This window comes from Pyxicephalus adspersus, chromosome 3 (assembly GCF_032062135.1).
Source record: "Pyxicephalus adspersus chromosome 3, UCB_Pads_2.0, whole genome shotgun sequence".
NCBI lineage: Eukaryota > Metazoa > Chordata > Amphibia > Anura > Pyxicephalidae > Pyxicephalus > Pyxicephalus adspersus.
Window position 1 is genome coordinate 89,744,714 of NC_092860.1, and position 16,722 is coordinate 89,761,435.

Below are 16,722 nucleotides of genomic sequence, written 5' to 3' on the forward strand. Positions count from 1 at the left end.
CCTATTGCTCATTATTATGAAGGCAGGAATCCGGCTGGCAGTGAGGCGAGTGTACGCGCACACTCGAGTCCGGACCGCGGTAAACCGCGATCGCTGGCCGCACGTACTTTCGCGCTTCCAGCGAGCGCGGATTTTATTGATGAATCAGAGGCTAAGTATCAAAACTGAAGGCCCTATAAGTTATAACCCTTCATATAACCATTCTGCTGAGTTGTATATGGCAGTATTAAAAGGAACTACAATATTTATATTTATACCAAAAAGGGAGGGAGTGTTACCCTTAGTAAACTCCAAGAACATGATTTTATGTCTTGGGTATATGGCTGTACCTTCCGTGCATATACTGGGATCCTGAGAATGCCAATCCTTAGAGTATATGCACAGTAGTCAAGGCTGTCAGGACTACAACTCGAATGCTTCACAGAGAATTCTGGTAGTTGCAAGGAAATGGGGAATGCAGAAATGAAATGTAATGATAATGGATACAAGATTTTAATTCTTCTTGAGGACACTAAGCAAAGTTGGCCAGAATTGTTATAGGGGAAGTTATAGTCCTTAAGTTATTTGTACCTAAAGGCCAATGTCCTGCAGTTCGCAGTAAATCCCATTATTTATAAATATAAATTGCTGTGTCCCTCAAAGTAAGATAAAAACTGTATGTTTTACTTAATCAAAGACATCAGAGAGAATCCACACAGTACATTACAGGGCCCCTAATATTTTATACTCTTTCCCAGATTTTTATATCAGAAATCATATTTAAAGTAAATTTTAACTTTTCAAAAAGTTAATTGTTGATTTTTTATGTAATATTAGTATTATTATTAGTCATTGCTATGGTGGGTTGCTCAAATGACAGCTGATGACCAAGGTAGCCATCTGCATATGAGTACTCCTGTGGGCACAGTCAAGTCGGCAATGTTTGGGAGGAGACAGCTATACAGAATTAGCCAGAGTTTTACTTTTTTTTACCCTGGCCAAAGGGTTACATTAAACCTCCAAAAGGAGGCATAAACCCCAGCAAGGATTTTACTTTGGGTGTATTTAGGAATTGGTTTCAGTAGGGGTTTCAACAACAAATAGGAGTGAGGTAGACTAATACACCACAGCAATGTTTGAATGACAGACTAAAGGTCTGAGTAGGTAAACTACACCAAACTGTATGCACCTTTGATTGTATTTCACAGTTCAGCAGGTGTATATTTTTATTTTCCATAAAACTATTTTTTTAAACAAGTGAACTTGATCATGCTTTGTGTCTATTTTAGATAAAACCATACTTAGCGGAGTTCTTTAAAAGTTAAAATCTCCTGTATCAAATTGCTTGGAAAGCAAATCTTACAGAGAGATGAATAACAGCTTTCGGAACAAAGACATGCATTAAAGCTTTCCGAAATTAAATTGTCAAATGCAAATTTAAATAGAATTCTAAACACAACTGTTTACAAAAGACCTTTTTATTTCATTACTGCCAGGATCGTTATATTCTTATCCTGTAGTGTTAAAACAGCAGGTGACTTGGATAGCATAGAGCTGAGCTACAAATGCTGCTTTTTCGGCCCTATTGTAGCAGAATAATTTTTTAGAGAACAGTGAAATTGATACTTACGTAACCTCTTGCACAACTAATTTTTAATCGCCTGATAGACAAAGTGATCTATTTAGAAAACAATGTAATTTGGTTTATCTGGAAGTCATTTGAAGGATTGCCACCCTGGATATTAGAATAGGTTTTTATTTTCTCATTCATGACTGGGGACCACGATCTTTCTTTTTTAACTTTGATGGGGTATATTAGATTGTGAGCCCCTCTTTAAAGCACTGCATAATATGTCTGTGCTATATAAATACAAATAAAGCAAATCCTAAAACAAAAACATTTTACATTTTGCAGATGATCCATTCTTAGATGTGTGGATGGATTCGTTTTCAGGTTTTTCTTTTTACCTGGTGGTTCTGCCATCCTGTCCTATGGTGACAAGCATGTCACCCTAGGACAGGATGGCAGAACCACCAGGTAAAAAGAAAAACCTGATCACCCTTATGTTACCTAACCATGGAAGTGCAACATTATCACCAATGAAGAGAAAAAGTACCAAATCTACAAAACACATACACTCATATTCTCTGTGACATTGGAATGATGTTTTCTCTTGTACACAGAACATAACTGTTAATAATGATAACTGGTTATTGCCAGCAGGGGCTGGGAGCACACAAAGATCAGCTTACAAGATTTTTTAGCAGGGTCAATGTGCTTTTAATATGCATGGCACAACAACATGTGCCATTTACCATATACCTCACCAGCAACAACCTCTATTACTCCCTTAATCTGCTCCAATAATATGTAAAATTCACAGTCTAAGCCAGTGTTACTTTTTAACATGGGGGGAACCCTTAAAATAACTTTCATGTCTTACGGAGCTCCTTCTATAAATACTATATCCACAGCTCACAGTACAGTTGTGTGATGGTCAGTGGGAAGAATATCCCCTACATTGCTGGACAGTGAGAAGAATGCCACCCTTACAATTAGCCCAAAAAATTGGTGTCAGTTTAAATTGACCTGGAAGGCAGAAATTGCTCATTGCCCATAACTAATCTCTGGAGGAACCTTAGGGTATCCACAGAACCCTGGTTGAGAAACACTAGTCTAAGCAGTCTGAAAAACATGTACATGTCTTTAATGATCAGGCTGTAATTGACAGCCTGACATCATTTTATCTGTTGTGGAACAGAAAAAAGGTGGTTCCCAATAGGGACAACTAGGTCTCAAGGGACCGCTTAGAAAAAAGTGTTTGTTTATTGCTTTTGCACCTGTGTGTCCTCTATGAGATATGGTTAAAAAAAAGAGATATCATTTTTTTAAAAAGTACAATTAAATTGAAAGTCACATTGTTGTAAAAAGTCTAAAAATCAAGACTGACACATTAAAAACTCAACATTTACACATAGGTAACCAGGCCTAGGCAGGAGTAATGAACCAACTGAATACTGGTATAGTTTTTAAATTTCATTGGAACTGCCAGTTAAAATTGCAACTGGTTGGATTTCTTTAAAAAATGTTGCATTGATGGAGATAACTGGGCAGCGTATCCATAAAAAAGAAAGGCGCTATCAAAAGTTTTAGAAAAAATGCTCACCATTCTGAAAATGCTTTATTATTCTAAATGTAACCCTTTTTAGTGTATGAAAGGAAACAAGCCTTTCACAATACAAGGATATATGTAAATGTAACTTTTAATAACTCTGTTTACAAATTGTTTGTAAAACGTAGTTCATGTAAACATTTGCAATATATTTTTTATAAACTTTTGGAAAGCTACACTAGTGTAATGCCACTTTTAAATCGTTTTCCTGAACTAAACAACTTTACAACTTTGTGCCATATGGTTGTTAGATGCATAGAGTTCCATGTTTTAGCTAGAGGGCAGTATTACCCAACATGTCTTTTACTAGTCAGCTACATAAAACATTACAGACAAGGCTGCTGCACCCTTTTAGAAGGCATGGCTATGTCATATTCCTATATCTTCATATCCAAAGGGCACACTAAAGCATTCTATGAGAGACTAAAGAATGATTTATGCTCTTTGTATAAAATTTTACTAAATCTCAATCAAAACTCTGTCCAAAATTCAACTGTAAATAAGATTGTTTTAAACAATTAAAGGATATCATTGACTCAGTGGTCTGATTGATCAAAATATTGCACAGTGTATGTCCAGCTAAGGATGGCTTAACAAAACTGATAAAGTACCCATAAGGAAATCTCATTATGCACATAGCATTGTGGTAATAAGGGTAAAATGTGTGGTTCGCAGCTGATTACGCATGGCTGTAAATGGATCCAGAAAACTGTAAACAACATATTCTATGAAAACCTGGAGAATTCTCTAGATAAGAGGGAAACTGTTTTTTGATTTAACTTTTTTTTCCATGGCATTATAGTCAGTCTGGCTTTTCTATGTTATTAGAATCTGTTGTAGCATTTCTCTAGGTGGTACTTGGAATAAGATTGTTATTGACCCCCCCCCCACCCTCTTTTTCTTTGTTTATTTTATAACATGTTAAAATTGTTGCCATCTGGTCATGGTTTCCACAATACTGATACGGTATTTGCATTTTTCTATACCCTAAAATTTTTTAGTTGACATTTTTGTTTGTATTGTTATTATGCTTTTAATTTGCACGTTAGTGTTCTATGTTTTCAGTCATTTGTGAATTTCATATTGTATCTCCAGCTTGACCATTACAATCAAAATAAAATAAAGATGGTGGATTATAAAGGGTTTGGGGAACCTATGTGTATTCTGGAATAAAATGTATTTCTGAAGCAGAAAAACTCCTTTAACATTTTAAAAACTGCTGCCGAATAGGTATTGTACAAATTGTCAAGGGATTCTTAATTAATAGAAAAATGCCTTATCAATTTATCAAGCAGTTGTTTAGGTTTGTTATCTTTCCATGTCTAGTTAGCCCAGTTTTTCTACTCTGGCTGCTGGGTGGCCCTTTTCTGCACCCAAAAAAAAATAGATGTATTAAGTGATTCAGCTCTGAAAACTGCATATCAGGTTAATCCCGAAGAGAAGGAAAGTGTTTTCTTCAAAGCAAATAAGCAAATTAGCAGAGACATCTTCTCTCATAGTTGCCAGGAACAAGGAAAATGAAAAAAAGTGTATGTTCTCTGATCAAAAGAAATGTTTTTGTGAAAATGTAAGAAAATATATACTAGTGCAGTCAGATTAAGCATGAACCTCATTAGAATTTGTCTAATAATTTGTTTTCCACTTGCATTTATGGTAATATTAAAGGACATATAATGTCCCTGAGGTGAGAGCTACTCTATACAGATGGTAACTGTTACATATGGCTATTTACACTGACCAAAAGAAAAAAAAAACCTTGCCTCCAAAAAATTAAGTAGCCAGAAGTGTTAAATATTTACCTTCATCCCCAATGCGGGGATCTCCTTTCTTATGGATGCAAGTTTGCACCATGTGTTATGACATGCAAAAGAATTAACTGGCCTGGCTAGCACCATATGTCCCGTTCTCATTCAGTAAAGTTGTTCATGCCATACACACTGGGTCATTCAAAACTGCTTTATCTTGCCACACACAGAGCAATTTTAAACTGCTTCATAATCTTCAATAATTTCATGGAGAAAAATTCCTGACTGTCTCCTGCATCTCTTGTACTTTTTGACCTTGTCTTACGTCTTGTAGTAAAACTTCAGTCTGCACTTTGTGCCTTTACATTTTGGCCTATTTCCTCTCATTAAACCTTCCTTCTGCCTGACAATCTTTACACTGTAATATCATCCTACGTGATTGACAAGCCGATAAATCTGTTTTATTGGAGAAGACAATCCGATAAGAAGAGCAAGACTCTAAGAGAATAGGATGATAGCAGTTTGTGTCACCGCCATTACTTAAGCTAGCTGTAATTAGAAAAATAGCAGAAATCTCAGTTTCAGTCAATGTAAACAAGTTGCCTACTGCAAGCCAATATATACTTTAGGCATGAGTAGGAGATAAAGAGTTTCCAAATCCTGCTTTGCCAGTGACATTTACAGTACTGGAAAAAAAGGAAACATGGGTGTGAAAAGAGGTAGTTAATAAAAAGGTAACTTTTACTAGCTGGTTTTTAAAATAGAACATGCTTAGTATCTAACCCTAAAAGTGTCTCTTGAGCTACAGATAAACACTGACAGAAAGATAAAGATAACAGCTGCTGCTCCACTCACATTCAAGTATCCATTTCTACATGGGGAGCAGTGACCTATCTAGCTACAGCTTTATCAACTCTATCTAGCAAGGAGCACCATGAAAATCAAGCAATTCCTACTAGAAGATACTGAGGTGTTAATCTGTAATATTTTACAAAGCAACAAGATGCAGTATCACAAATCCTACACCACATTGGTATGCTTGCAAAGGCTTGGAAAAAAGGAACAGATCTGCTGTAGTTGTAGCTGTAATTGTGTTAAACATATTAACAATGTTCAAGCATTGATGGAAAAGTATCTTGTAAAAGCTGAACAAGATGTAGCACACATAGAAAAAGCGTAATTGTCTCCAGTGTCTGAAAATAGGTATTTTTATGCTAGCAAAATCATGACACTTGTCATAAAAGGAATATGGAGGCTGCTGTCTTGATCGTAGCTCTAGGGCTGATCATCTCACCATAATGTTTTTTAAATGGCTGACCTAAAATAAGTATGCAGATTAGGTGTTCTGACTCTTCTGATCTGTTCCAGGTGAGTTACAAATGCAACCTAGTAAGATGATCACAATTACAGCCAGACAACGGTCATACATAGGATGAGGTCAGTAAAGGCTGCTACCCTAGATCTTTTATAGCTACCCTGTTTCCCCGATTATAAGGCACTCTCTTATATTTTTTGAAATGCCAAAATATGCCCTGGGTCTTATTTTCAGGGGATGTCTTATTTTTTTTTTTAAAAATCGGGGGTGGCTTACTTAATGGGGATGTCCTAAAATCGGGGAAACACGGTAGTATCTTTTACCAATTTACCTAAAGCATACAAGAGATTTGGCACTATGTTACGGTTTTAAAACAATGTTAGATATGAATGGACGTTTACTGGAACCAATCCTGCATGCTTGTTCACCCTTACTTGCTGTGCTGACTTTTCGTTGCACTCTTTCCCTGTCCCCCCTGTCTATCAGCCATGTCTACTACTCCTCAGCCTGCTTGCATGAGCCTGCTACTTTCCACCTGTTTAAACTGTTGCGTTGTTTATACCCTGCCTGTGGCTATTTAAGTGTGTCTTCCTATTAGCCAAACCTTGGAAGATTGCCATTGTAATCTGCCCTAAATTAGGAATCCTGGCCCTTAGATTTGCATCCCTTTCCTTATTTTACTTACAGAGTTCCTGGCCATATGACACCCACTATCAAGAGCTATGACGCCCAGCAACAATTAAAGCTGAACTTTTACAGGGGGGGGGGGGATAAAAACAAAAAAAAAACACCATCACTGAAACGGAGACCTGTGAATCCTGTGTGGTCTCAGCTTCTCTCGGGTGCTGGACAGAACAGTGAATGTGGTCATCTTTCATCATTCTTTCTTCCAGGTTCTTCTTCACATCACCGAACTTGCACTGCACAGGAGCAAGATCTGGTGATGTGTCTTCCTTAAAATGTAAAAAAATAAATTGCTGATCTCACTGTGAATGTGTGAGATCCAGCACTTTGTTTTTCTTTTACATATTAGGAAAGCCCCTGAAATTGGGCATGAGCATAAACAGCAGCCCACAGCCTCCTAGCATATGTGACGCAAGTATCCCACGTGAGTGCAGGTTCCCCCTTCAGTCTACACTGCCGTGGCAATAAACATGGATTTTTATGCTGCTTCTGCTATGTTCTGTGTTACAGGGACTGTAGAACACTAATACCATGTTAAATTCGGGTTGCATTTAACAAATACATGTAAAGATTTATTATTAAATACAGGATGTCATTAATTTGTGTCTCCTATACCTTAAACCTAAACTTTTAAACCTAAACTCTATTTCTTTTAGAACTACATGAACAGTTATTTTCCTAACATAAATATTTCAAAGAGAATATGGAGGAGCTCAAGTGCAGATTCATTACATCATTACAGCCCAAGGCCCTTCTTTAGCCCACTGTTAGCAGCATAAAGTATATTAAATGTAATTTAGGCCTAAAATAAAATGAAACTGATGTACTTATGTACTGAGATCCCTATAAATGTGACATTGTAAGATATATTTGTCTTATTAGAATATGTAGAACTAAACAGACTGTTCCAGTGACAAAATGCCCTGAAACCACCAAAGATAGATAAATTATTAAAGTGGTTACCATGGTTTATTGGCTGTTATAATCCTGAATTGAAGAAAAGTACAGCACAAGAGCTTTCGGTAAGCCTCTGCCTAACAAGTCAATATACTGCTTAGTTTATAATCACATTTAAAAAGTGCCCAGACAGTGGACAACAAGCTATTTAAATAATATAAAACAGCAGTAAAAAGTAATCCCCTGAACTCCCTAACTGCTTGTGCAGTAAAGTTATTCATTTTTCAGTCAGTTTCTAACAGCTTAGAAGCATTTGCTGGTTTGTCAATACAGAAATAAATGAGGGCTTTTGTTTAAGTGTTTTTACTGCTTGTTCAGAATATGTAAATATTTAGTGTGCATGACATGGCCACAGATTCACATTACAACGCTTGGCAGTGCTGCAATAAACATTCACTGATTACAGCATCAACAGCCCTCCATGCCAATATTTTCTACTATACATGGGAACATGAGGACCAAAAGCCAAAACCATGTAGATTGCACAAAAGCCAACCCTTTTTCAAGTTACAACTAAAAATTACAATATGTGTCAGTCAAAATTGTAGTAATGGACCTTGGTGTATGCAAGTACTTTCACTACAATATGCCTTGGACAAGAACAACAGAATAAAAGCAACTCTCAGGGCTTGTTTACACCCACAGGACTAGGCTGCATTGTCCCACACAATCTCAAAATATGAACAAGGCAAACTCATCACTGATTTTAATGCACACCAATATGATGTGTGCTATGGAAAAAAAGCACCGGAAGTGGGTGGTTAGCAATTGTAAAAGCTCCATCTGTTAACAGGAAAGGCAGTGAAGACACTCAAGGTCCTGGTTGTGTAAATAAGTGTACAGCTAAAGTGCTCAGCAAAGTTTGCTGGGTGTTTACAGAGCACCCTACCAAATATCAAGGGGACCACTTATTATAAAACGATTTCTTTATTTCCTGGGCCTTAAAAACAGCTACACAAGGAAGCATTAAATTATTTGGAGGTCTATTAAGCTCCATATCCTCTGTCATTATTGATTTGACCACTGGAAAGCGTATTGGGCTATTTAAAAAGCAGTGAATCCAATATTCACCAAACATTCTCTGGTGGAGAGTCTACCTGGCTTATGTGTTTTCAATGGCAGTACCAAAATGTCAAAAAAACTGTGTGAGGGACTTTGATGAGACTTTTAAGGCACAAGGAATTATATATACTTTTCACAGTTTTTCAAATAATTCATGCCATTTGGTCAACATTTTCATTTGTTAAAAACAACTTTACCACAAAACATCATTAAAACCCAAACTGATTACAAAAACATCTTTCTGTATCACTCATTTAGGTCATACGTGTATGAACGTCCTTTTTTTTTCCCACGTGTATAGCCGCATCTTGTTCTGCCATATCCTGCAAGCCGCTGAGTGAACTCAGTATATGGCAGAACAAGATGCGGTTATACACATGGTTACCTCTTATTGAGAGCGTTAAAAAAGGCTGTTGCCTTTGAGATGTCTGCTCCTGCAGCTTTCCCTCTAAGTCTCTCTGTGTGACTTCCAGCCAAAATTTCTGTGAAGGGAGTTTCATCTTTTTGGTTCTTGGGTTCTTTTGATAAATATCTGTATCCCTCCTGAAGAAGTGGTTATATCCACAAAACATGTCGAGGACACTCATACACTTATGACGTGAATGAGTGATACAGAAGGATGTTTTTGTAATCATTTTGAACTTTATTGATGTTGACCAAATGTCATAAACTATTTGAAAAACTGTGAAAAGTATATATAATTCTTTGTGCCTTAAAAGTCCTAAAATCCCTTACACAATTTTTTTGACAATATAGTATTTGAAATAGGGAATGTGGAACTATGCTAGTTTCATTATGGATCACTTCAATATCTGCTAGAACTATTTTTAATGGCAGTGATTGATTTTCCAACAGAGAATGTCTGGGGATTGACAGACTCACAGCTTTCAATTGCATGCATCAAACAAGGATTTGGAGACTGCTTCTCCTACAGGAAGAATTAGGTGCTGGGGGTGTCCATTCAATACCACTCCAAGTAGATTATTTTGGGCTTTTTGTACTGTTACAAAAGTATTTAATCTATTTATATAGTATTTTAGTCAAATTCCTCACCTGTAAAAGTATGAGCACCCTCTAACTGTGTTGTGAGTAAATGTTTCTTGGTTTTTCTCATTACCAAAGTCTTCCAAAGGATCTGACCACAAAATATCACACATGGGCCCGTATGCTGGGGGTTCTTTAAAGCGATCTAACTGAAAAAAACAAAAAAAAACAGCAATTAGATGTCAAAAAGTGGTTATAATACATCCTATTAAATATGACATATGTCATATAAATAGGGAACAGGTAAAGAGGTTGTCAATAACTTTGTTCCTGATTAAACCACACACTAGTCTGATGTCTTACAGAACAGGGATTTTCCAATCTTATCTTAACTAGACACAATATGTCCATTCTTTTGTCCATAACAAAGGCCCTTACCAGATGAAAAAAGAAGATACCTTGGCCATGCTCATCTAACACAAAGTAGTCAAGGCAATAATGTAACTAATAAATCTACTTTTTAAACAGAGTTGTATCCTAAAGGTAAGCTAAAAGGTAAAAGGACAAAAGTTTTTCCAAAAATAGTACAAAAAATGTTTAACAAAAAAGTAGAGAATATATTTTCCTACCTATATTTACAGCCCACCTGTGTGATTTTAAAGCTGGATGCACCTACAAAAATTGTTGTCTTTATTAATTACCAACAGCCTAAGGTCCCTCAACTTAGGTCCCTACTACTTCTGGTAACCATTGCATAGCAAAAAATGTTCCTTTCAAAGCACCTAGGACCTCAGAGGCTACAGAAAACCTACAATAAGGTACAGTTTACTTGTCACCTTGATTTATACATCTCTAACTCAGCCAGGAAGCAGAATGAAACGTAAATAATTTAGCATTGAAACAGTGAAATTTTAGCCTAGGGCTTAATATTATTTGAAAGGAATGAAGTGATATTTCATCGCTCTGACATTCAATTAAAAAGAAGAAAACTTTCATTAAAAAAGATGCATTCGTAGATTCAACTTCAAATACAGATCATAAAATATGCAATACTAAGCTGGATTTCTAAACTTATTTTAGGTTCCTAAATTATTCATGGTTTTGTAACTGAAATACTCTGGAATGAAATAATGCGTGTTGATAAATATGCAGATTATGTTCACAATTGCCAGGGACAGTCTTATTACCAACTGCACATTTTTTAAAAAAAAAGTTAATAACTCCAAGTAAATATGCAATTAGGCATGGAATCCCAGAGTAAGAATAACAATGAGTAGCAATGCGGTGGTACATTCATTTACATTTGATTAAGGTGCGGTTTCCAGCAGGAAAAAAAAAGGATGCAATGAAATGTTTGTGTAGTAAATACGCAATAAAAAAAGTCAGAGACTAGATGTCAATATGGTGGCTATTAACAGCCAATTCCGGCTGGTGGCAAACAAACTGGTTACACAATGAATGATGAGAAACAGTCTTTGGCCTCTAGATAATTTATTGATATTAGAATCGTTTTATCCTTTCCTTGATTCTGGATGAGTGTAATAAACGTTATTAAAAGTTTACCTAAATTGATTGTTAATATTTATCAAACATTAAACATCTGTAAATGTCAGCATGTATCTATCAATTTGTCATACAGGTAGTCCCCTAGTTAAGGACATCCAACATATGGACAAGTCCTAGATATGAATGGGGCTTCCCTGCAAGCTCGTGTGCAGGACAGATGCTTGATAGGGAGGAGGGGGCTGGGGCGGTTTGCATGACTTTGCAGAAGAAATCTTTTGCTAAACACACCTGAGGTTGTGAGTGATCTTAAGGACTGAGCTCTTCTGCAACATCTTGTAACTCTTTATTAACCAAGACAAACTCTGCAATTGTTTCTTTTTGCATATCAAAGCACAGCTTGCTCCAGAAGTTAATGAATGTCTAGGCTCCATAAAGATTTTTTTTGTTTTTGCTTTGTTTGTGATTAACTCACAGTGAGAATTTTATACAGTAACTGACACCATACTGCCTAATAATATGTTGAGACAAACATCTGTCCTAACTGAATTTATCAAAATAATGTACCTGTTCCGACTTACATACAAATTCAACTTAAGAACAAACCTACAGTCCCTATCTCGTATGTAACCCAGGGACTACATGTACTGGTACCCCTGTGTAACATATTGATATGTGTACATGTATACATTGACTTTCTGCTATATATCTCACTCATAATTCCTCTCCTGAGGAATATTAACTGTGAAATGTACTGATACTATATGATATCTTTGCAACTAACTTTGGACTCATAGCTCCCCTTTTTAAAGGGATATCTTGTGTATCTTTGATCCATGTGACTATATGTGTCTTACCACATGCTGAAATTTACTTCTTTACTAAATATATGGGCATATGCACATATAAAGCTGGCTTTTATAGCCCTTCCAACTGTGTTTTACATTGCCAGCGTGTAGAGTTTACATTAGAAACACATTCAGGTGGCAGAACTTATTGCACTAAATCATGCCAGCAGGTACAGCAACATTCACTCTCCCAGTAAAGGTTTACCCAGATCTTAAGACACAGCATCTCCAGTCCCACATACATTATAAAACAGAACAAAAGCATGGTATTCTGACACTATACTTTCATCAGCACTTACTTTTCTAATGTCATCTAAATTGCCGATTTCCGGAGATAAGCCACCGTGTACACATAGGAACTGTTGGTTCATCAGAGCAGCCAAAGGAAGGCAGTCAAAGGCATCCATGCAGGCATCATACACCCTTTCTGAATATTTTATTTTACCTTTCAATGACAGGAAGAAATTACAATACATTTTCACAAGCAAAGCAAGCATCACAGCAAAATGATATTGTTTTTCTGTATCAAGCAGTCACAGATTGTGAAGTACTGCTCCGTGTTTAAATGTTGTGCTAAACTGCAGCTGCAAAAGAAGTGTAAGAATTTAAAGGAGTCTTAATAAGGAAGTAAAACGGCTACCATTGCTATCCAGCTTCTGGAAATGATAGTTCCCGGGAGGTAACCTATATCTATTTTTTGCAGATTGAGAGTTCTGACATCACTTTGACCTTGGTCAAAGCTCATGGGACCACCAGGCAACAACCATTTTAGGCTAGATGTTAATGATACTATTTTTCTAGCAGGCATGCTTTGATGCAAAGAGATTTCAGGTGATTCTGATATGAGCCCAGTCTCTCATGCACACATAAATTGTGAGTGACAGAAATCAACTTGCTGGCCTAAACTGAAATAATTCTGTTGCTTTACAATGCATTTTACTGAATGAGAATGGTTCATTGCAGACCTGTTTTGAACATTACATTATAACATTATATACACAGGTACAAATGTTAGATGTATGTTTAAAGTAATCTGGCTTTTTTTTGCAAAACAGTGCTTTATCCACTCTTCAAAACATTGATCTTTCCAATTAATAAATACACCTGTTAAATACTTACTGGGCATTTTATTAGGCACACCCGTTCAACTGCTTGACAATTCACATATCTAATTGCCAATCACATGGCAGCAACTCAATGCATTTAGGCATGTAGGCATTGCCAAGACAATCTAAGAGGGTCACCAAAATTGGACAACAGAAAATTGGAAAAACATTGCCTGGTCTGAAAAGTCCTGATTGCTGCCGCAGGATTCAGATGGTAGGTTCAGAATTTAACATTACCAACATGAAGGCATGGACCCATCCTGCCTTGTAATACTGGTTAAGGCTTATGGTGGTAGTGTAATGGTGTGTGGGTTACTTTCGTGGCACACTTTAGCCCCCTAAGTACCATTTGAGCTTCATTTTAATGTCACAGCCTACCTTAGTATTGTTGGTTTATGACTGCGGTGTAGCCATCTTCTTATGGCTACTTCATCTAGCAGGATATTACTACATGTCATAAAGCCTAAATCCTTTCAACCGTATTTCTTTAACATAACCAGAACCAAAAGTTCAGGTAGGTGTCAAAAGACATACATGTTTCATAAAGATACAATTACTGTCTGGTTGAAAAACGAATACAACTATACTACAGTGTTATATTGTCTAAGGGATCATTCACACCAGATTTATTATCATGTAGTTTGGTGAACTGCCAAGTGAGTGTATAACACACAAGGACTCTAGTTTGCTATAAGACAACTTTCATATACAGGAATGAACATCCATATATGCCTAAGAGCAACACAATCCATAAACCCAATGTCATCAGTAACATTAAGATATATAACTGGTAATCTTGAAGAGAGTATCATATAGAAATATTTTTTTTAATAATGAGGTGAATCATAAAACTAACTAATTACCATTTGTCTGTTAGCCTAAAGGTAAAATGCGCTATACTAAAATGGACATATACTGTGTACTGTATGTAGCTAGGAGCTGGAATGACTGATGTCCCCGTATCCTACAGGGACTCACTGGCATGTCTCTAACTAGAAACCTTTTCCTGTAGAACATGAACACCTGAAATGAAAGAGTAAGGTATACCTACATTCTTGTTTGAAGGTAAAATACTCTGTTAGATGTCTACATTCATGATTCCCGCGGAGTAAAAACAGAGTTTTGGGATACAGAATTTTCAAGGCCCACAAGTACAGCACACACTGAAAAAGAAACACAGTTTCATTAATAATGGCAACTCATTTTTACTAAACCCTTTTGTTTTTCAAACTTTTAACAGCTAATTAAAAATATAACAGTTAGGTGGAAATAATCCATCAGTATAAAAATATGGACAAAATCCTGTTGTTTATAGTACTGGGCTAATTGCAATTTATCCATTTATAGATTTTTTAGGAATCAAACAGAAATATATATTCAATCATGTAATATGTCTAGAAACTGTAGTATTTTAAACTAAACACCTAAAGAGAAATGGATAATTACATACTGTGACTAAACAGCCATATATGTGGAATATTGGTCAGTGCTTAATAAATTAGTTTTGGGATTCATCCAAAACCCTGTTACCTGGTCCCTGTGTCCGTCATCATCCAAACAACAAACTTATTGCTTAGTGACTACCATCTTAACATGTTCAAAGTGTAAAAACAAAGAAAACCAACTTCTTCAATATTAGGTTACTTAACCCACATACCCATAAATTTTGAGATCGCAAATTAAGTATTCATTAATATTATTGTTACATATATTTTTACATTTTACATCTATACGCTAAAAACAGTGCACTGTAAGGAATGACTTGTAAATGACCGAGAACTTCATGAGCAATACAAGATGACTGTTTCTCAGTGTAATTAATATTGATTAACCTAAACAAACCCTAAAGAATCATATTAAATTATCTGTATTCTTCAGCTTCTTTGATAAATGAGCAGATCACATTTTACAGTTTTACATTCTTCAATAATTGACAACCTTTGGTCACATAACATCTCAGCATCACAAAGTCAATTAATGCACTAATTAATGTGATCACATGTCTGAATGGTGAGCAGAAGGCTAAACTGTATAACACCCAGCAGATGTCACTGACTGTGGGTCTCATTTTGAAGTATGAATAGAAAGGAGTCTCCACTCGGGAACACCAGTTCAACATCTATTATGATGTACAAATGAAGCACTACTATCCCTCTTCCACATTGAATGTAACCATCCCTTAAAGTAGTTGTAGGAAGTTGTAAATAAATGGAATACAAGTGTGGGATCCAGTTCAAATGGCAAATTTTGCAATTATGTTTGCTAAAAACCCTGTAATGAATTTACCCAAAAAAGGTTTGCCCTTAGCAAACTTTGAATTACACTTAGAAGAATAGAAATAATATGCAATCATTTCAGGTTGGTGATTCTAAGAAACCTTTAGGTGTTGGTATTCTAAAAGAACTATGGAGGTAGCAATGTTTTGGTACTAACAACCAGAAAAGCTTGGTAACTGGCAAGACATCACTTTCTATTTGATCTCAGAAGGGAAATGAGCACACAATTTCATACAGATAAGGTATGAATCAAAAAAAATTTGTGATGCACCACTTTTTGATTCTTCTTAATATTTGAAATGTAGATTTCTATGATCCGAGCTTAAGCATGCAATTTAGAATCTGGCCAAATATATATATATAGTTACATAGTTACTCAGGTTGAAAAAAAGACATAAGTTCACCAAGTTTAACCACTAGGGAAATAAACATATCCCAGATAAAAACTTTATTGACATAGTTGATCCAGAGGAAGGCAAAAAAAAAACCCTGGTTCAATTTGCTCCAACAGGGGAAAAAATTCTGTCCTGATTCCATGAGGCAATCGGATGTTCCATGGATCAACAGTCTCAGTTATCTTTACTTTAAAGCTTTTATCCAGTTATATTCTGTGCTTCTAGAAAAGCATCCAGCTTTTTCCTAAAGCAATCTATAGTAGTTCCTGAAACTACTTCATAAGGGAGCCGATTCCACATTTTCACAGACCTTACAGTGAAGAATCCCTTCCTTATCTGGAGCTTTTCCTCCAGATGCCCTCTTGTCCTTTCTAACGATCCTAAAGTGAATAATTGGGAAAAGAGTTCTCTATATGGACTGATTATATATTTATACAGGGTGATCATTTCCCCCCTAAATGTCTTTTCCCAAGAAAGAATTGATTCTGTTCCGCTAATCTCTCATCTTAGCGGAGTTTCTCCATTCCTTTTATTAGTTTAGTTGCCCTTCTCTGCACTCCCTCAAATTCAACAATATCTTTTTTTGTGAACTGGTGCCCAAAAGAATTGATAGCTAAGAATTGATAGCTAAACAATGTAATCTGCTTTTAAATGGTTTTTACAGTACAAAAACACCACACAACATGAAATAAAAA

General features: G+C 36.1%; 1 protein-coding gene across 2 annotated transcripts in view; it reads right to left on the reverse strand.

The window, feature by feature from the left end:
• PPP3CA (protein phosphatase 3 catalytic subunit alpha) overlaps positions 1–16,722 on the reverse strand; it is a 152,530-nt gene that overhangs the window by 36,365 nt on the left and 99,443 nt on the right. For both annotated transcript variants that reach the window (XM_072405627.1, XM_072405628.1), the window contains exons 4-6: positions 14,408–14,519; positions 12,550–12,695; positions 9,969–10,108 (exon numbers count right to left, since the gene is read on the reverse strand). In XM_072405627.1, the coding sequence (XP_072261728.1) occupies positions 9,969–10,108; positions 12,550–12,695; positions 14,408–14,519 (398 nt within the window). The remainder of the gene's footprint in view (positions 1–9,968; positions 10,109–12,549; positions 12,696–14,407; positions 14,520–16,722) is intronic.